This window comes from Telopea speciosissima, chromosome 2 (assembly GCF_018873765.1).
Source record: "Telopea speciosissima isolate NSW1024214 ecotype Mountain lineage chromosome 2, Tspe_v1, whole genome shotgun sequence".
Taxonomy (NCBI): domain Eukaryota; kingdom Viridiplantae; phylum Streptophyta; class Magnoliopsida; order Proteales; family Proteaceae; genus Telopea; species Telopea speciosissima.
In genome coordinates this window covers 82,461,504-82,476,694 of record NC_057917.1, presented here as the reverse complement: position 1 = coordinate 82,476,694, position 15,191 = coordinate 82,461,504, and the positions used below count along the sequence as shown (strand labels likewise).

The following is a 15,191-nucleotide window of genomic DNA, read 5'->3' as shown; positions in this document are numbered from 1 at the left end:
GGAAGTAGCTCAAACAAAGAAGAGTCTAGTCTAGTCTGAATTCAGGCCCGGCTCGCCGTCTACTGCTCCGATAATGGTACCAGGCGAGGGTGCCTCTATTCCCTGCTGCTTTGTTGTGGCCGACCCCCGAACTATGCAAAAGAATCGAGGGGTCCAACCAGTCCGACCCTATAATACTATGATCTTTGCAAATGTTATTGTTTTGGTAGATGAGACAAAAACAGGGATTTACGCCAAAGTGGAACTATGGAGAACAATCTTAAAATCAGAAGGTCTAACAATTAGTAGAACTAAGACCGAATATATGGTGTGTAACCTTAGCAGTTCTGGGACAGATAACGAAGTAGTGAATATTGAGGGGAGGGAGATCCTGCAAAGTAACCACTTTAGATATCTGGGATCAATCGTAAATAAGGAGGGCGACATAGATGACGATGTTGCCCAAAGGATTAAAATTAGTGGATGAAGTGGAGAGGCGCAACTAGAATATTGTGTGATCGACGTATCCCTTTAAAGCTTAAGGGAAAATTTTATAAAACTGTCATTAGACCAGCTATGATGTACAAGACGGAATGTTGGGCTATGAAGAAGTGTCATAAAAATAAACTTGGTGTTGTAGAGATGAGAATGTTGATGTGGATGTGTGGGAAAACTAGGAAGGATAAAGTAAGAAATGATCATATTAGATCGGGGTTGGGAGTAGCTCTGATTCATGACTAGAAAAAGTCATTTGAGGTGGCATGTTCATGTTCAACAGAGGCCTTCAGATGCCCCAGTTTGGAGGAGCGACATGATATTGATTGAGGGAACCAAAAGAACCAGGGGTAAACCTAAGATAACCTTAAGAGAAGTGATGAAGAAAGACATGCTTAACTTAGGACCCGTTCCTTGTATGACCTCAAATAGAGCAAATTGGAGATCAATGATACATGTGGACCGTGGTCGACCCCATTTAGTTGGACTTTGATGATGTTATGTTGTTTTTTGTATTACATTCCATTTGAGGCCTAAAGCAGAATGTTGGATAGTAAGAAGCGATACGTAGCTAAGAAAGGTTGATGCCTTAGAGTTTGTATCAATGTCAATGTACGTAGCTAAGAAAGGTTGATGTCGTAGAATTTATGTACAAAGTTTCATAAATTGGACCAAGTAGATTGGTTCTCGACTGAAACATAGTTTTTTTTCATAGTTATTAAAAGCTAATGTCAGTGAAACAAGGTTCTTTCTACACCCATATTGAAAGGACTTCCAATGTAATAACCTAATTGAACCATTTGAAGAATTGGTGTAACACTTTCAATTGTTAGATAAATAGGGCTTGATTTGGAGTCGCCATACTAGAGCCAAATTCGATCATATAAACAATGTCTTTGGCATTTTTACTATTTATTTTCATTTATTTTCCGAAAGTATCATTTTCTTAGTCTATTTTCGAAGCTTTATTTTTTCATATGTGCAAATTCATTTGAGGCAAAGCTTGATAAGTCAATCTATTATCATGTCTTACCCAAAAAAAAATATATCTATTATCATGACAAGGTATTCTTAAAAAAGCGGACTTTATGCACGAAACTCTCCCATTACATGGTTTGAGGAGGGTTAGAATATACGCAATCTTATCCTGCTTTGCAAAGAGGTTGTTTCCTAAGTTAAACCCACAAATCCAAGACCCGCCTTCCATGAAAATGCATTCTTAATATAAAAAAAGAAAAGAAAGGGCATTCTTCCAGTGATTTTACCAGTGAGGTAGTTGTAAGATCTTTTGTCATATAATTTGACCAATGGCCACATATGAGGCTAGTCGAACCGATCTCTCTCCCATGTTTCATTGTGAAAATTATACTATGACTAACAAATGATCTGGATCAGATCGGTATCAATCCCAAAAGTCCTAGAATCAACTCCTTAGATCAAAAAACCAATGATTTGGTCCCAAAAACCCTAGAATCAACCGCTTTAGAACATCCGTAATTGGGATCAGTCTCAACCAATTATAATCCAAATCGACTGATTCAACTGATCAGATTCTGATTGTTGAACCAATGCCCATCACTCCCATTTTATCCACAAATGTAGCACTCGATGATTGGCATACAATAAAGGATCTAAATCTGAATAGATCATTCCTCCCAAGGTTTAATTGTGACAAAGTGAACATTAGAACATGTAGGAATGGGAACGATATTTGGATGCCAATTACGAAAAAACATAATGATTTTCCACGTGGTGGACCTTGGGAGGGTCATGCAATGGAGGGGCATGACTCCCGGATCATTGGTAAAATTTAAACACAGCATGACCAGTGTAAGTTGCTCAAACTTGTCTAGTGGCATTTCATATATGGGAAAAAAAATGCTACCCTGTCGTGCACCTTGCGTGGCTCCTACATCTTGACTGCCTTGCCCCCATGCAAAGGTGGAAACCCCAGGCGGTCAAGGCACCTTGTGGGTCACGGAATAGCATTCTATATCCCTTCATATATTTAGCAAGGACCTTGGTTTTCTGGACAGTCAACTTAGGAAGGCCTTACACGGCCGTAAAATAATCAAATCATGTGACAGGTTGGACGGACCCAAATTCTATAGACAGACATGGCCCAAGATCCTTTACTTACATGTGAAATTTCAACCAAAATAGATTTAGTTACGAGGCAAAACAAAGACTATAAAATACATTAAGAAAATTAAACTTTTGAGTGTAGTGTGTGTTGTGTATATCCGCCATTCTACGGTCCCAAAAGTCGATTAACCTTTTGGGATTGGTGTGTGGTTTGTGTGATTACACTTTCATCAAAAAAATAAAAATGTGTATGGGTTTAGTCCCACATCGGGTGTGTGAGTGTGGTGTGTTGTGTATATCCGTCATTCCACAGTCCCAAAAGTCGGTTAACCTTTTGGGATTGATGTGTGGTTTGTGTGATTACACTTTCATAAAAACAAATAGACAGCCGTAAGTACAAAGAAAAATGACAATACATGGAAAGTTATATTATTGAATTTGGATTTGAAATTTGAAACATGCCTAATCCAGATCGTATCGTTCTATTCAAGGAAATAATTGCCACATCACTTTACCACGTGGCATAATTAAGGGCTATGCAAAGAACTTTTTACCTTGAGCAGCAAATTCTGGATTAAACTTTGTACCACTTTCTTTCATTTTGGACTGAATTTCATCAATGAGATGAGAGTTACGTCCTCCATCACATGGATCCCAGCCATTTCCCATAGGGACCCACACCATGGCATATTGTAGGAGCAAAAAATCATCAGGAACAATGGCACTTAGAAGCATCCTTTTCTTTTACCTAGAAAAATAAAAGCATATTTTCTTCATCACCATTGGTGCCACACATCATGCTTGTCATTTTGGTGATATCGCCAGAAGTATATTCTTTTGGCATAGAAGGATGAGAGCAAGCTAAAATGTAAGAATGAAGGATAAGGTTTGTGTCACTTCTTGACGGAACTGCTACTGAAAAAGATAAGGCTTAAAATTAGGGAAAGTAAGTGTATAAAACTTTCATTAAACTTTTCATGTACACAAGATCACATAATTCCAATTCTGCATAGATTGGTAGTTATTAATGTATCACATAGTATTTGTTAAATATGGAGATAAAAAAGATTTGTAGAGGAGTTCCAAGAGAAATATGTTAGTGATAAAGAAATGAAGATTCCTTGCTTCTGAAAGATATGATAGTGTTCTGCAAGTTCTCAAATCATAGGGAGTAGATGAACCTCTCAGAAACAGTATGGCCCAGCAAAAGACTGTTTCTTACAAGAAAAAAGGGAAATATGTTTAGATGAGGTAGTTAGTGACCAACCATGTTACTGCAGAGCCCAAATAAGAGCTTTGGACATTTAACGCCGCCGCAAATCCCGCTGGAAAAAGAGTGAGTTATCAGAAAAAAAAGTGTAATTTCATTTCCAAACATGAAAAAAAAGGGTGCAAACAGGCAATTTGAAACATGTAAAACTATTGTAGTAATAGCATTGACATCTATAGCAACACCAATATGATTTACCATTTAAAAAAACTATGATTTAGATAATAAAACCAAATTATGTGCCTCTATCATAAAGCTTAAAATCTACTAACATGGACCAACAGTTACACTCTTAAAATCTAATAACAGGGGAACTTTGGGGACCTGTGACACTAGTTTCTAACTATAGAAGTACACCAAAGGGAGGGGGGCTGCATATGGTTTTGTAAAATTAAATCAAATTAAGCCAAACATCTATAATCCATGCTTGGACTATTGGTACTAATTAAAAATTTTATTGAAAAAAGGGGCTTGCAACCCAGAGCAAACCCTGCAGGTTGACTCTTTACAATTTGCCCCACTCACTATTCAACCCCCCAACCCAAAAAAAGGCCTTGCTGATTGACAGCTGGTTCTAAATGCTTTTTATCTTAAAAATGTTCCTCTCAGTTCAGAGATCACAAAAGGAAAATCCATCAGATTTTATTCAAGTTATAGAGGTTTACTTTCTAGGCAACATCACAAGGGCCGATTTATCATTTGCTTCAGACATTCATCATCAATTGAGTGTAATCAGGTCATAAGTATCTCAGAAAATGATGTAAAGACAACATTGGTACAAATGTGGTTTAGCTTCCAGCCTTCCAAACAGATACTCATTTTGATTTTTTTTCCCTTCAACAATATTAGATATATCTTTGCTTATGTTCGGGGTTAGGGAGAGGAAAATAGATGGGAGTACAGAAAAAGTTCGGTTAACGCTATTTGCAACCATGTTTTGGTAATCAGGTTTTCCCCAAATAAAAATAATAAAATGGCATGCATTATGATACTTGATACATAATACTGCTCAACAAGTAGACGGCAAAAAAGAGCATGTTATATACATATAACCTTGGCAATTGTCCAGGTGCATTATGTCTCGAGCACACATGCCCAGATGCCTAAATGAGCACCTTGTTGAACCATGAACCCAAAGCAATTGATGAAATCCTGACTCGTACCACCCACTGGAAACGGGAATAAACAAGCTAAAAGAAAAGCAAAGCAAAAGGTTTCTGAAAGCTGAAACATTATCATAAACCACACACAGGATTTATCGTTGAAAAGTGGGTGAGGGAGTCTAGCCAGGGAAAGAGATTACTCAGTCTCAAGGCAAGTTCTCAAAGTTGGATAGAAAGACACAAAAAGCAAGCAGTGTTAATGGTAGCAAAGAATCGCCTGTGAAGGATTTGATTGTGTGGGGGGAGGGGGGGAACAAAAGAGAAGCATTGGTGAAGATAGAAAACATAGTTTCAATAGGCCTTGCTCAAGACTCCAGGACGTATGATGATGAGGTTGCAATTGCCTCAGCAGAAAATACATGGATGGAGGATATCAGCATGAGCAGGGAGAAATTGGAATCAGAAGACTAGAACAAATAGCAATGATTGTCAAAGGAGACAATAACCCCACACTACCACGTACGTCTGATGCTGATGGGATTGAAGCTAATTCTCTGACTAATGATGGAGTGTGTGGGCAGACAATAAGTTCTATGTAGGGGGTTTCATCTTCCTTGACAAGTATTGGTGAAATGGTAACAGCTAGATAACTGGAAGGTGGAAAGAGTTTTGAGGGCAGATTAATGAGTTAGAAGAAGGCAGGCCTTGGTGCAACAGTAAGGTTGCTCCATTTTGACCAAGTGGTCATGGGTTCGAGAGGGGAAAATAGCCACTCTGGCGAAAACAGGGGTAAGGTTGCGTACATTATGACCCTTCCCAGACCCTGCAGTGGCGGAAGCCTCGTGCACTGGGTACGCTAATTTTTTATTAATGAGTTAGAAGGATTAGAAAAAGAGAGCAGAAAATACAGAACGGAGCAGAACATTATCAAGTGAAAATGATCTTAGAATGATTCATCAGGATCCTGGGGGTACATGAGTGCATTTTGGTAGCGGGGATTCTGTTGGTTTAGTACTACACAGTTCTCAGAGAATTGCAGTGAGGTTACGTATAAATTGAACCCAGGCTCAGACTTGAATAGATAACTAGGAAGAACAAGAGACTCCAAAAGGTGGGAGGTAGGAAGGATCAATAAGGATGGTGAGCCTCACCTTTGGAAAGGCATGTAGGATTGGTCTTCCCCCTTAGTTCCCCAAACCCCCCCCCCCTGTTCAATGAGGTGTCCAAAACATGTCAGTGCTGACACTTGTTGAGAAAATACATTTCTGCTAGAAACTGGATCCAATGAACACTAGGTTTAATAAAGAACTTCATTTTGAAATATTCATAATCAGACTTTCATTCTCAAATAAAAGGAGTTTGAACAAACAGTTAGTGTTCTTACAAGATGGTTCTTCCACAACTTTAAGTGTTACCTATTTCTTTAGTATATTGATTGAATAATTTTAGCCATGGGTGTAGTAAGCTGGGAAATACTACATGTATCTGCTGTGCCTACTCTACCAGATCATGGAAGGAGAAAACAGAAAACTTACCCTTGGTCCACGATCAGCTACTTGTGGTTGTCTATTTGCCATTCTGTCTGGGTGTTGTATCATCTGTGGACTATCATGCTTATAGAAAGCTTGCAAGGTTCTCACAACAAAAGGACGTACTATATTCACTTCCATTGCAGACAGATTTTTTAGCTGCAGCGCATTGAAATAAATTTAAGGTGTAGATATGACAAAAACCCATCAACAAATTTAAAAAAGAAAAATAGGTGAACTGACAAAATTCCGTGATTTGTTCATAATGTAGATGGAGATTTCTTTGCTTTCACCAAAATGGACAAATGATAAACGGCAAGGTAAAAGTAGAAAAAATAGTGCATACTTCGCTAATAGGTTTGATATAGTAATTGAAAAATTGGGAAGACAGATTTCATTAATCAATTGGTGACACTTTCTTACAATGGTTGCCAATTTTATAGCTTAGGCAAGCTTACAAAATAGAAAGTAAGAAAATAGAAACTTCCTAAAATCAAAATAGCAGGTAGGAAAAGAGAAACTTAACTATGGCAGCATTAGGATAGAATCTTTCTCCACTTGACGGGCCCACAAGATCTTCTTCAAAGCATCTCCACACAAGGCAAATATGGGCTGTCCCACTGTTCACGTGAACAGTGTTTTGGTCTTTTTTTTCTTCATATTTCGATCTAAATCAATGACACATTAGTTTTATGCCTCTATAGTTATTGCAGGTCTGAATATCACCTTTATTTTTGTAAATCGGAACCACAATGCTTCTCCTCCATTCTTCGGGCATTTTCCTTGTGCTAATATTAAACAACTTGGTTAGCCAAAACAAACCACAGATTCCTAAGCTCTTCCACACTTCTATTGGGACCTCATCTGAGCCTAGTGTCTTGCCTACTTCCATCCTCCTTAAAGCTTATGTTACTTCAGCACCCTAATCTTCCATACATATCTACAATATGTGGTGTCTTCATAGGTAATGCGGTCTTCCAAGACACTATTACTCTAAATGTTTTCATTTATTAGGCTGTAGAAATAATCTTTCCATCTCTCCTTAATGTCCTCATCCCTTATTAGTACTTTACCATAACATGGTCGAGATTTCTACTCTTCCTTTCTCTCATTTTAGCCTATCTTGTAGATAGCTTTTTCCCCTTCCTTTGTGCTCAGATTGATCTTCATATTTCTTCGCCCATGCTTTTCCCACAATCTTCTTAGTTTCATTTCTGAAATTTATACCTTTTAGATCCTCTACATCTTAGTCCTTTGCCATATCATAAAACTAGCTTTCTTAGTGTTAAGGACTGCTTAAACCTCATCATCCCACCACTAAGTCTCCCAAGAGGAATTATGTTGATGCAGGTCCCAACCTTGTTTTGGTTCAGTAGGATATTTAGGATTTAAATTATTTGGGAAAGATATTGTAATCTTTTATTTTGGGTAGCTATTAGACATGTAGGGAAATTTCCAATCTGAGTTTTATTTAGTTTCTATTTTTATTAGTCTAAGTTTTAGGAAGTAATTAGGAGATACTAGATAGATTTTAATTCTATTGCTGTTTTAGACTTCAATTAGGAAACACTTAATTTCTTTTTATATATATGCTTGTAAGCCAATTCGTTGGGCATATTGAAAAGATGATTTGAGTTGATGGGTTTGAGTATCCTGTGTGGCTGTGTGTGCACTCTTCTCCCCCCCCCCCCTTATGCAATTTCTTCTCTCTCCCCTGCAACTCTGATTCTTCCCACGTGTCCCCTCTTCTCTTAACCGGCCCTCCACCAATTTGGTATCAGAGCCGAAGGATCCATCTCCTTCCCCATCAACCTCTCTCATTCCCTTCCCATTAACCCTATCTCTGTTCCTCTACCGAGAGCTGTGATAAAACAAAAAATAATAATAATAATTCCTGCATTACCACAACACACTTTCCCTCACTTACAACTCCTACAGCAACCTGCACCATCACCATCACATCTCCTCCTTGATTTCCATCCAAAAAAAAAACTTTACCGCAAGTCTCTCCTTCCTTCCCGCCACCCCAAACCCCCTTCAATCACACAGAAAAAACCCCTCCCCTCGATTTATGAAACCCACCCCCACCGTCTTCCCTTTCCCTCCTAGGGCTTCATCGAGTGAAAAAGAAGAGAGAGAGAGAGAGAGCAAGAGGCATAGAACGAACAAAAAAAAAAAGTTGCATACCTGGGTCGAAGCCCCATCACCTCTTGCGATGAAGTCCCTCCTTCGCAAAGAATCCTCCACTCTCACAGTGCATCCCATCTCTGCCCACAGTCACAATCCACAGCATACCTCGCTGGCTTCCTCGCTGGTTTCTCCTTTCAATAGAAAGCCCCAAATAGGAGACGCTACTGTTGGTAATGTGACATACGAATCCCTCCCCACGTCATTTTTTTAATCTTTTTCTCTTACCCAAATTGCCCCTCAGTTTTATATCTATTCTGTTTTATCTTTTTTTACTCAATTCTCAGATTGCCTTTTACCTTATACATGATACTCCGTCCCCTTGTGTGTTAGTTGCACTTCCCATAATTACAGTTCTGCCATTATGTCATAAATTTCTCTTTATTTACGGGATTTGCCCTTACTACTTGATTTGAGTTTCCGATGGACTCTTTTGTGTTCAAGTTTAGAGTTCGATTGCCCAACGGATAGCTTGCTATGTTGTTTATTGATGAAGAGCAAAGCAACAATTTTGTCTCGCGGTCTGTGGTAGAGATATTATCAAAGAACGGCCAGATCATTATTCACATGGAGGATTATGTATTCGTCGAATCCTCCGTTTCTCAATATTGTGACGGTGCACATTGTGAAGTGTTTGATTTTCCTCAGCACATTATTAATTGGGTCGAGAATGGTTGGAAGAGCGAAAAGGTATTGCTGATCGTAACGGAAACTTGTGCATCCTACATCCTTTTCACATGCGCCAGACATTCATTCTTCATGGGTTAGTTGATGATGTTTGTTCCAAGCCAAAAGAGGCAGCACCAGTGATTTAGCCTCAACCAGAACAGCAAATAATGGCAACGGAAGACCAGAAGATCGTGGAATAGGGAATGATGGAATCCAGTGCAGTGAAGCTATTCCCCATCATGAGTTTGTTATTTTCCAACCATGGATGCACCCCCAAAGCTTCATATTTTGGATTTTCTTCAAGTTGCAGGCAGTGAACCTATAACCCCCACTCGTGACCTTTTATTTCGACCATTCTACAAAACTTGAGATCGAGTTTTCTGGGCGAATAGTTGCAAGTGCACTCCCATGGATCGACCCAAATCTATTTGAGAACCCAAACCAAGATGAACCGGGTCCCAACCTTGTTTTGGTTCAATAGGATATTTAGGATTTATTTTAGTTGGGAAAAAAATATGTAATCTCTTATTCTGGGCAGCTATTAGACATGTAGGGAAATTTTCAATTTGAGTTTTATTTGTCTAAGTTTTAGGAAGTAATTAGGAGATATATTTTAATTCTATTGCTGTTTTAGACTTCAATTAGGAAAATTTTAATTTCTTTTCATATATATGCTTCCCAATTTGTTGGGCAAATTGAAAAGATGATTAGAGTTGATTGGTTTGAGTAGCCTGTGTGGTTGTGCATGTGCACTCCTCCAGCCCCCCCCCCTCTCTTCTTATGCGATTTCTTCTCTCTCCCCTGCAACTATGATTCTTCTCAAGTTTCCCCTCTTCTCCTAACTGGCCCTCCACCAGACGTTTTCCTTTCGATTTACCTAGGACATCTTTAGCAACCTTCTTAATACAAGTAATCTCGTTCCACATCGTATTAGTGTCTCCGTCAAAGTCCCACTTTCCTTGTTTGACCACTTTATCAGTAAATGATTTCAAGGCATCTCCTTTTAAAATCCACCACCTTATCCTAGGGCAAATAAACTCACCTTTCTTACGATTCTGCGTAATGAGGCACATACCCATGACCACTAATCTATATAGTATGGTTAGGCTCTCCCTTGGTATAACCGTATAAGTGTATAACCTTACAATCCTTACATAACAATCTATCAAACCTTCAAGTTAGGAAGAAATCTATACGGCTAGTATGATGCCCACTTTTGAAGGTAACTAAATGCTTCTCTCTTTTCAAAGTGTTTACAATGAATAAATCATAAGCCACAGCAAAATCTAAACTGGGATCCCCTCCTCATTCCTTTCTCCAAAACCATATCCTTGATGTACACCTTCATAACCTCTACGATTTCTCCCAACATGTCCATTCAGATCACCCCCTATAATAATCTTTTCTCCTTAACTAAAACTCTACACTAGTCCATCCATGTGTTCCCAAAAATGTAACTTACTACTTTCGCCCAATTCTACTTGGGGTGCGTAAGTGCTGATTATTTTGATAACCTGTTTCTCCAGCACAAGCTTGATGGATATAATCCTATCTCCAAATCTTTGAACATCCACCACATCACTCCTCAAATCTTTATCCACTATTATGCCCACTCTACTTCTATTACTTTTATCCCCCCCACATGCCAAAGTTTAAAGATACAATAATTCTCCAGATTACTTTTTAACAGGACAAATTATCTTCCCAAACCCCCTTTTGTTAGACTGCTGAAGGACTTACTTACAAAAACTGAACACATAATAGCCCTTTGGTGCCAATCAAGTCCATTCTTAGTTATGAAATATAACGAATACATGGAGGGAAAATCAGTCATACCTTGACTGCATGTGTACGAGCAGAAATTGTCTCTAAGCCAGTCTCAACCTTATGAAATCTTACATTCCTGATGTCCTCAATAAGAGATCTCACCTGGCAGAAGGTTATATCAAACAAATTCTTTGAAATAGAAAAGAAAGACAAATTCATGAGGAAACAGCCAAAAAACTGAAACCAGTGTCCAAGCTCACCATATACATGTCTGGGATGTCATCACGAGCACTGTTGTCAATAAAATAAAAATTGGCAACTTTAAAGCAATTATAATAAAAAAGTACAAAAGGAAAGGTGGGTTCCAGTGCATACTGATCAAACAGGAGCCTCGAAATTTCCACGTAGTGGAATGGTAGTGGCTGAAATTCTCGAGGAGAGTCCCTCTCAGCTTCTAAGACCTGTGTTAATTTTTCTGGCCCCATGATGCAGAAATTAATAAATAACAGATCAAACTTCAAAGAAAGAGCATTTGTGCACCTGTTCTCATATCTAAAAAGATGCACCAAAACTGCATGAAATACAATAAAAAGTCACAACTACATCATTTCTCTAACCTTCCTGAATGTCCTTGGAAAAGCATTAGATCATCACCTAATTCAACCTCTCTTAGATTTGGTATGGGAGGGAAGGTAAATAAGACTATGGGAAGATTTATGGAGGAGAAAGCAAATTCTTGGTGATAAATACCATCAATTATATGGTTTAGTCAACACCAAGGACAGAGTATTTCAGAACACATTTTCATTATTCCACAAGGCTAGTTATTAGAATCAGGATTAAGGAGAGACAAGATAAATTCTGCCCTTGAAGCTCAATCCTCTTATACACTGCCTCAAGGATGTCTTTCTTTCCCAAGATGAACAGGAAAAAAGAATATGGTGTCTCACACTTGGTGTGAATACAAGTGCAAGTATTTCTTTTCGTGACTAAACAACCAATAATAAATATCCAAACTCCAATCAGAATGCGTAAAAGCTCTTCTTATACAAGACCATGCAGAAAATTCAAGCTCCACCAAAGCTTTAGTTAGGGGAAATTTAACATAAGAAAGTGAATACTTTAGACATGGTCCAAAGGACAAGGAAAAATTGAGCTCTTCTTGCCCACATGTTCCATTTGCAAAGAGTGGGTCAATCTGTAAATCATGCCCACCATGATTCCACAAGAAGTCTGGTGCCATTTCCTTCGCCTATTTATAGTCTGCTGGATTTTTCCACTTGCTAATAATGCATTGGCATGCCATTGAGCCATTCTACCTAGGGAATAGAGTAAACACCCATGGAGATACATGGTGCCAGTTGATAAGTGGAAGATGTAGAAAGAACCCATAGAATTTTCAGTGACACACCAAGGACACTGGAAGGGCTGGTAAACATTATTATGTTGAGGACTGCAAAAATGCCTCGACTTCGGAGATATTTAAAGGAACGCTTTTCCAATATATTGAGAGGGGTGATAATAATTAGATGTTAACAGGAATAAAACTAGAGCTGAATGCTTGGATGTCTAAGGAAGACCCCAAGCAATATATTTATAATGAATAGAAAATATTATATGGACAGCATTGTCCCTATCAAAGCCGACATGGCTGTACATATCATAAAAGGAGTAAAAAGTCCAGAATACCCCCATGGTATTCTGGCCCATACAATCCAACACTCCCCCTCAAGTTGGAGCATATATGTCATACATGCCCAACTTGACTAAGATAGGAAGAAACACTTAGCCACTTAGTCCCTTAGTGAACACATCGGCTAATTGATCAGCAGACTTCACAAAGGGCATCACTTAGGTGACTGCCTAGGCATCCAGGTGCCTTAGTGTTGCCTTGGTCGCCTAGTCGCGCGTTTTGGTCACCTTGGTCGCCTTGCGTCCAGGCTCCCGCCAATACCTTTGTTCTCCTAGACACCGTGACAACCATGATTGAATCAAGGTGGTGAAGTCCCGTGGCAATACCTCTGATCAGACAGGCTAAACACCCAATCTCTAGCTAAAATGTCTCATTTCAACGAAAGCATGATCGAACAACATGTTAGCAAATGATCTAGCAAGAGAGGGTGCCAAATGGAACATCTTTATATGGGGACATTTCCAATTATGTAACATTTCAACAATGCAATGGGTAGCGAAGGCCCATAGATTTCCGGCTAGTGATCGTTTCCAGCTTCAGCATGTGCATAGAGAAGCTAACAAGGTGACAGATGCATTGGAAAAATAATGCTTGTGAGAGCTGCACCAACACTTATTAGCATTTGACGAGCTTCCCAGTCAGGTGAGATCTTCTGTTTTTGAGGATAGGTTTGATTTAGGTTCTTTGCGATCTAAATGTTAATGTATGTTGGGGTGGGTTAAAGGCTGGACAGCCCTCAACCCCAACCCCCAAAAAAGAAATTCCTTCTTTTTTATGATTTCCTGGAGTTGTGAGGTATTAAAAGAAAAGGTAATAAGTTTTCTTCTTAAATTTGATACACTTGTAATAGTATTGAACTTGTATTTTCTCCTTATATAGTTTATATTACATAGTTCTCAATCAAACAAATCAAGTAACATATGTCATTCATTAAAAAGAGAAGGTAATTCCTATCATACTTGGCTCATCAGCATAGTGGTCACGGCGTCTCGGCGACCCAAGGCGGTGGAGAGGGTCCAAATTCAAGGCGACACCAATTAGGCGACCAAGGCGCTCAAGTCAGCCAAGACGCCTGGACGCCTAGGCGTCGCCTAGTCGACGCCTTGACAACTATGCTCATCAGTTTGAGTCATCTTCTATAATTGACGTTTAAGTTTGTTAGTTTTCATGGATGTTTGTGGACTACCTAGGAACACGTATTGTACAAGAGAAATACATGACCCAAGATTACGCCCCCAAAGGATCCTGCACTGAACATCTCTTCCAGCTAAACCCACGGATTAGTGATAAAACCCCAATCAGCCAGCTAAATTACAACACTAAGACTTTGACTATGATCTAGTTTCGGACTTTCTGTAACAGGCCAAATACCTTCTCCCTGGTACAAATTTCAATCCTAAATACCAATAGCATAAACCTTGGTTATGTCTTAGATGATAGAAAGATTTGGAACTAGGTGATAACCGAAGTATATAAAAGATGATGATGATGATGGCAATAACAATGACAAGATGAAGCCTCACCAACGGACATCCACTGGGGAGGCCGAATAGTGCATTTTCCTCTCTTCTTCAAAGCCACAGCCAGCCATAGTGGTACTTCAATGGTTATTTGCGGATAGAAAGGACCATAATCGCCCTATTGATGAATCAAGCCAAACATCAGACCCAGGAAAAATGTAATCTCTTCAAAATGATAGAATTAAAAGGTGATTAGACAGGAAATAATACACAAATAAAATTTAGAGCATCCATTTTCATATTGGGGACAATCTCCAACGTTTCATCTTCCGCCAGAAACTCCACCTGAAAACCCAAATTCAGTTTAAATAATACATCTCAACAACATTAACACAAAACTTCAATACAATTGCATAAACAGAAATTTTCACTGAAAATTTTTGTAATTTTTCAACTAGTCAAATATGATTGTTTAGCTGAAAAGGTAATAAATATACAAATAAATAAATAAAAGAATGGGAAACTAAAGCTCACTCAGAGAATATTTATCAGATACCTCTGCTGCAGAGAAAAGTGACAGATGAGGGTCAGATTGTCCAGCCATTTCAGTAAATTTGGAGACTAAGATCCGTGGCGCAGCTGCAACTCTACAATTGCATCTACCTGCAGCAAGAATAGATGAAATATTTCAAACCTATCTAGGTAAATTAAAGGGGGGGGGGAAAAGAGAAATGGAAAGGGAGGCAAACGCGAAACGCAAAATTGAAAGAAGTTGAATTGTTCAGCAGCCTACATACACAGTAGAAAGTATATAAACCCTATTTTCAATGAAGAAATGGTGAATGCAGAGTCCACCAACACTTTGATAATCCATGGATGCAGATTTTACTTAATTCAATGCAGTGCAATTGAGGCATTTCCAACTAAAATTCAAGCAAAATATACAGATTGCAG

General features: G+C 38.8%; 1 protein-coding gene across 2 annotated transcripts; it reads right to left on the bottom strand.

Moving 5' to 3' along the window:
* Nucleotides 1-3,655: 3,655 nt before the first annotated feature.
* Nucleotides 3,656-14,921, bottom strand: LOC122651690 (DNA replication complex GINS protein PSF2). 2 transcript variants are annotated; one of them, XM_043845182.1, is made up of 8 exons: nucleotides 14,794-14,921; nucleotides 14,508-14,582; nucleotides 14,301-14,415; nucleotides 11,460-11,559; nucleotides 11,345-11,375; nucleotides 11,154-11,246; nucleotides 6,468-6,620; nucleotides 3,656-3,884 (listed from the first exon to the last, which is right to left on the bottom strand). In XM_043845182.1, exons 1-8 carry the CDS (start codon nucleotides 14,839-14,841, stop codon nucleotides 3,864-3,866), a joined length of 636 nt encoding a protein of 211 aa, XP_043701117.1. In that variant the 5' UTR covers nucleotides 14,842-14,921; the 3' UTR covers nucleotides 3,656-3,863. The 2 variants fall into 2 exon arrangements, with proteins under 2 accessions (XP_043701117.1, XP_043701119.1); XM_043845184.1 differs by lacking the exon at nucleotides 14,508-14,582.
* Between the last annotated feature and the right edge of the window lie 270 nt (nucleotides 14,922-15,191).

Coding starts and splice junctions, on each gene's coding strand:
- LOC122651690 (XM_043845182.1), bottom strand. CDS start 14,841: ATGGCTGGACAATCTGACCCTCATCTGTCACTTTTCTCTGCAGCAGAG. Junction 11,560..14,300: donor TCCCCAGTGGATGTCCGTTG/GTGAGGCTTCAT, acceptor TCATGGGGCCAG/AAAAATTAACACAGGTCTTA. Junction 3,885..6,467: donor TAGCTGATCGTGGACCAAGG/GTAAGTTTTCTG, acceptor CTCTTTTTCCAG/CGGGATTTGCGGCGGCGTTA.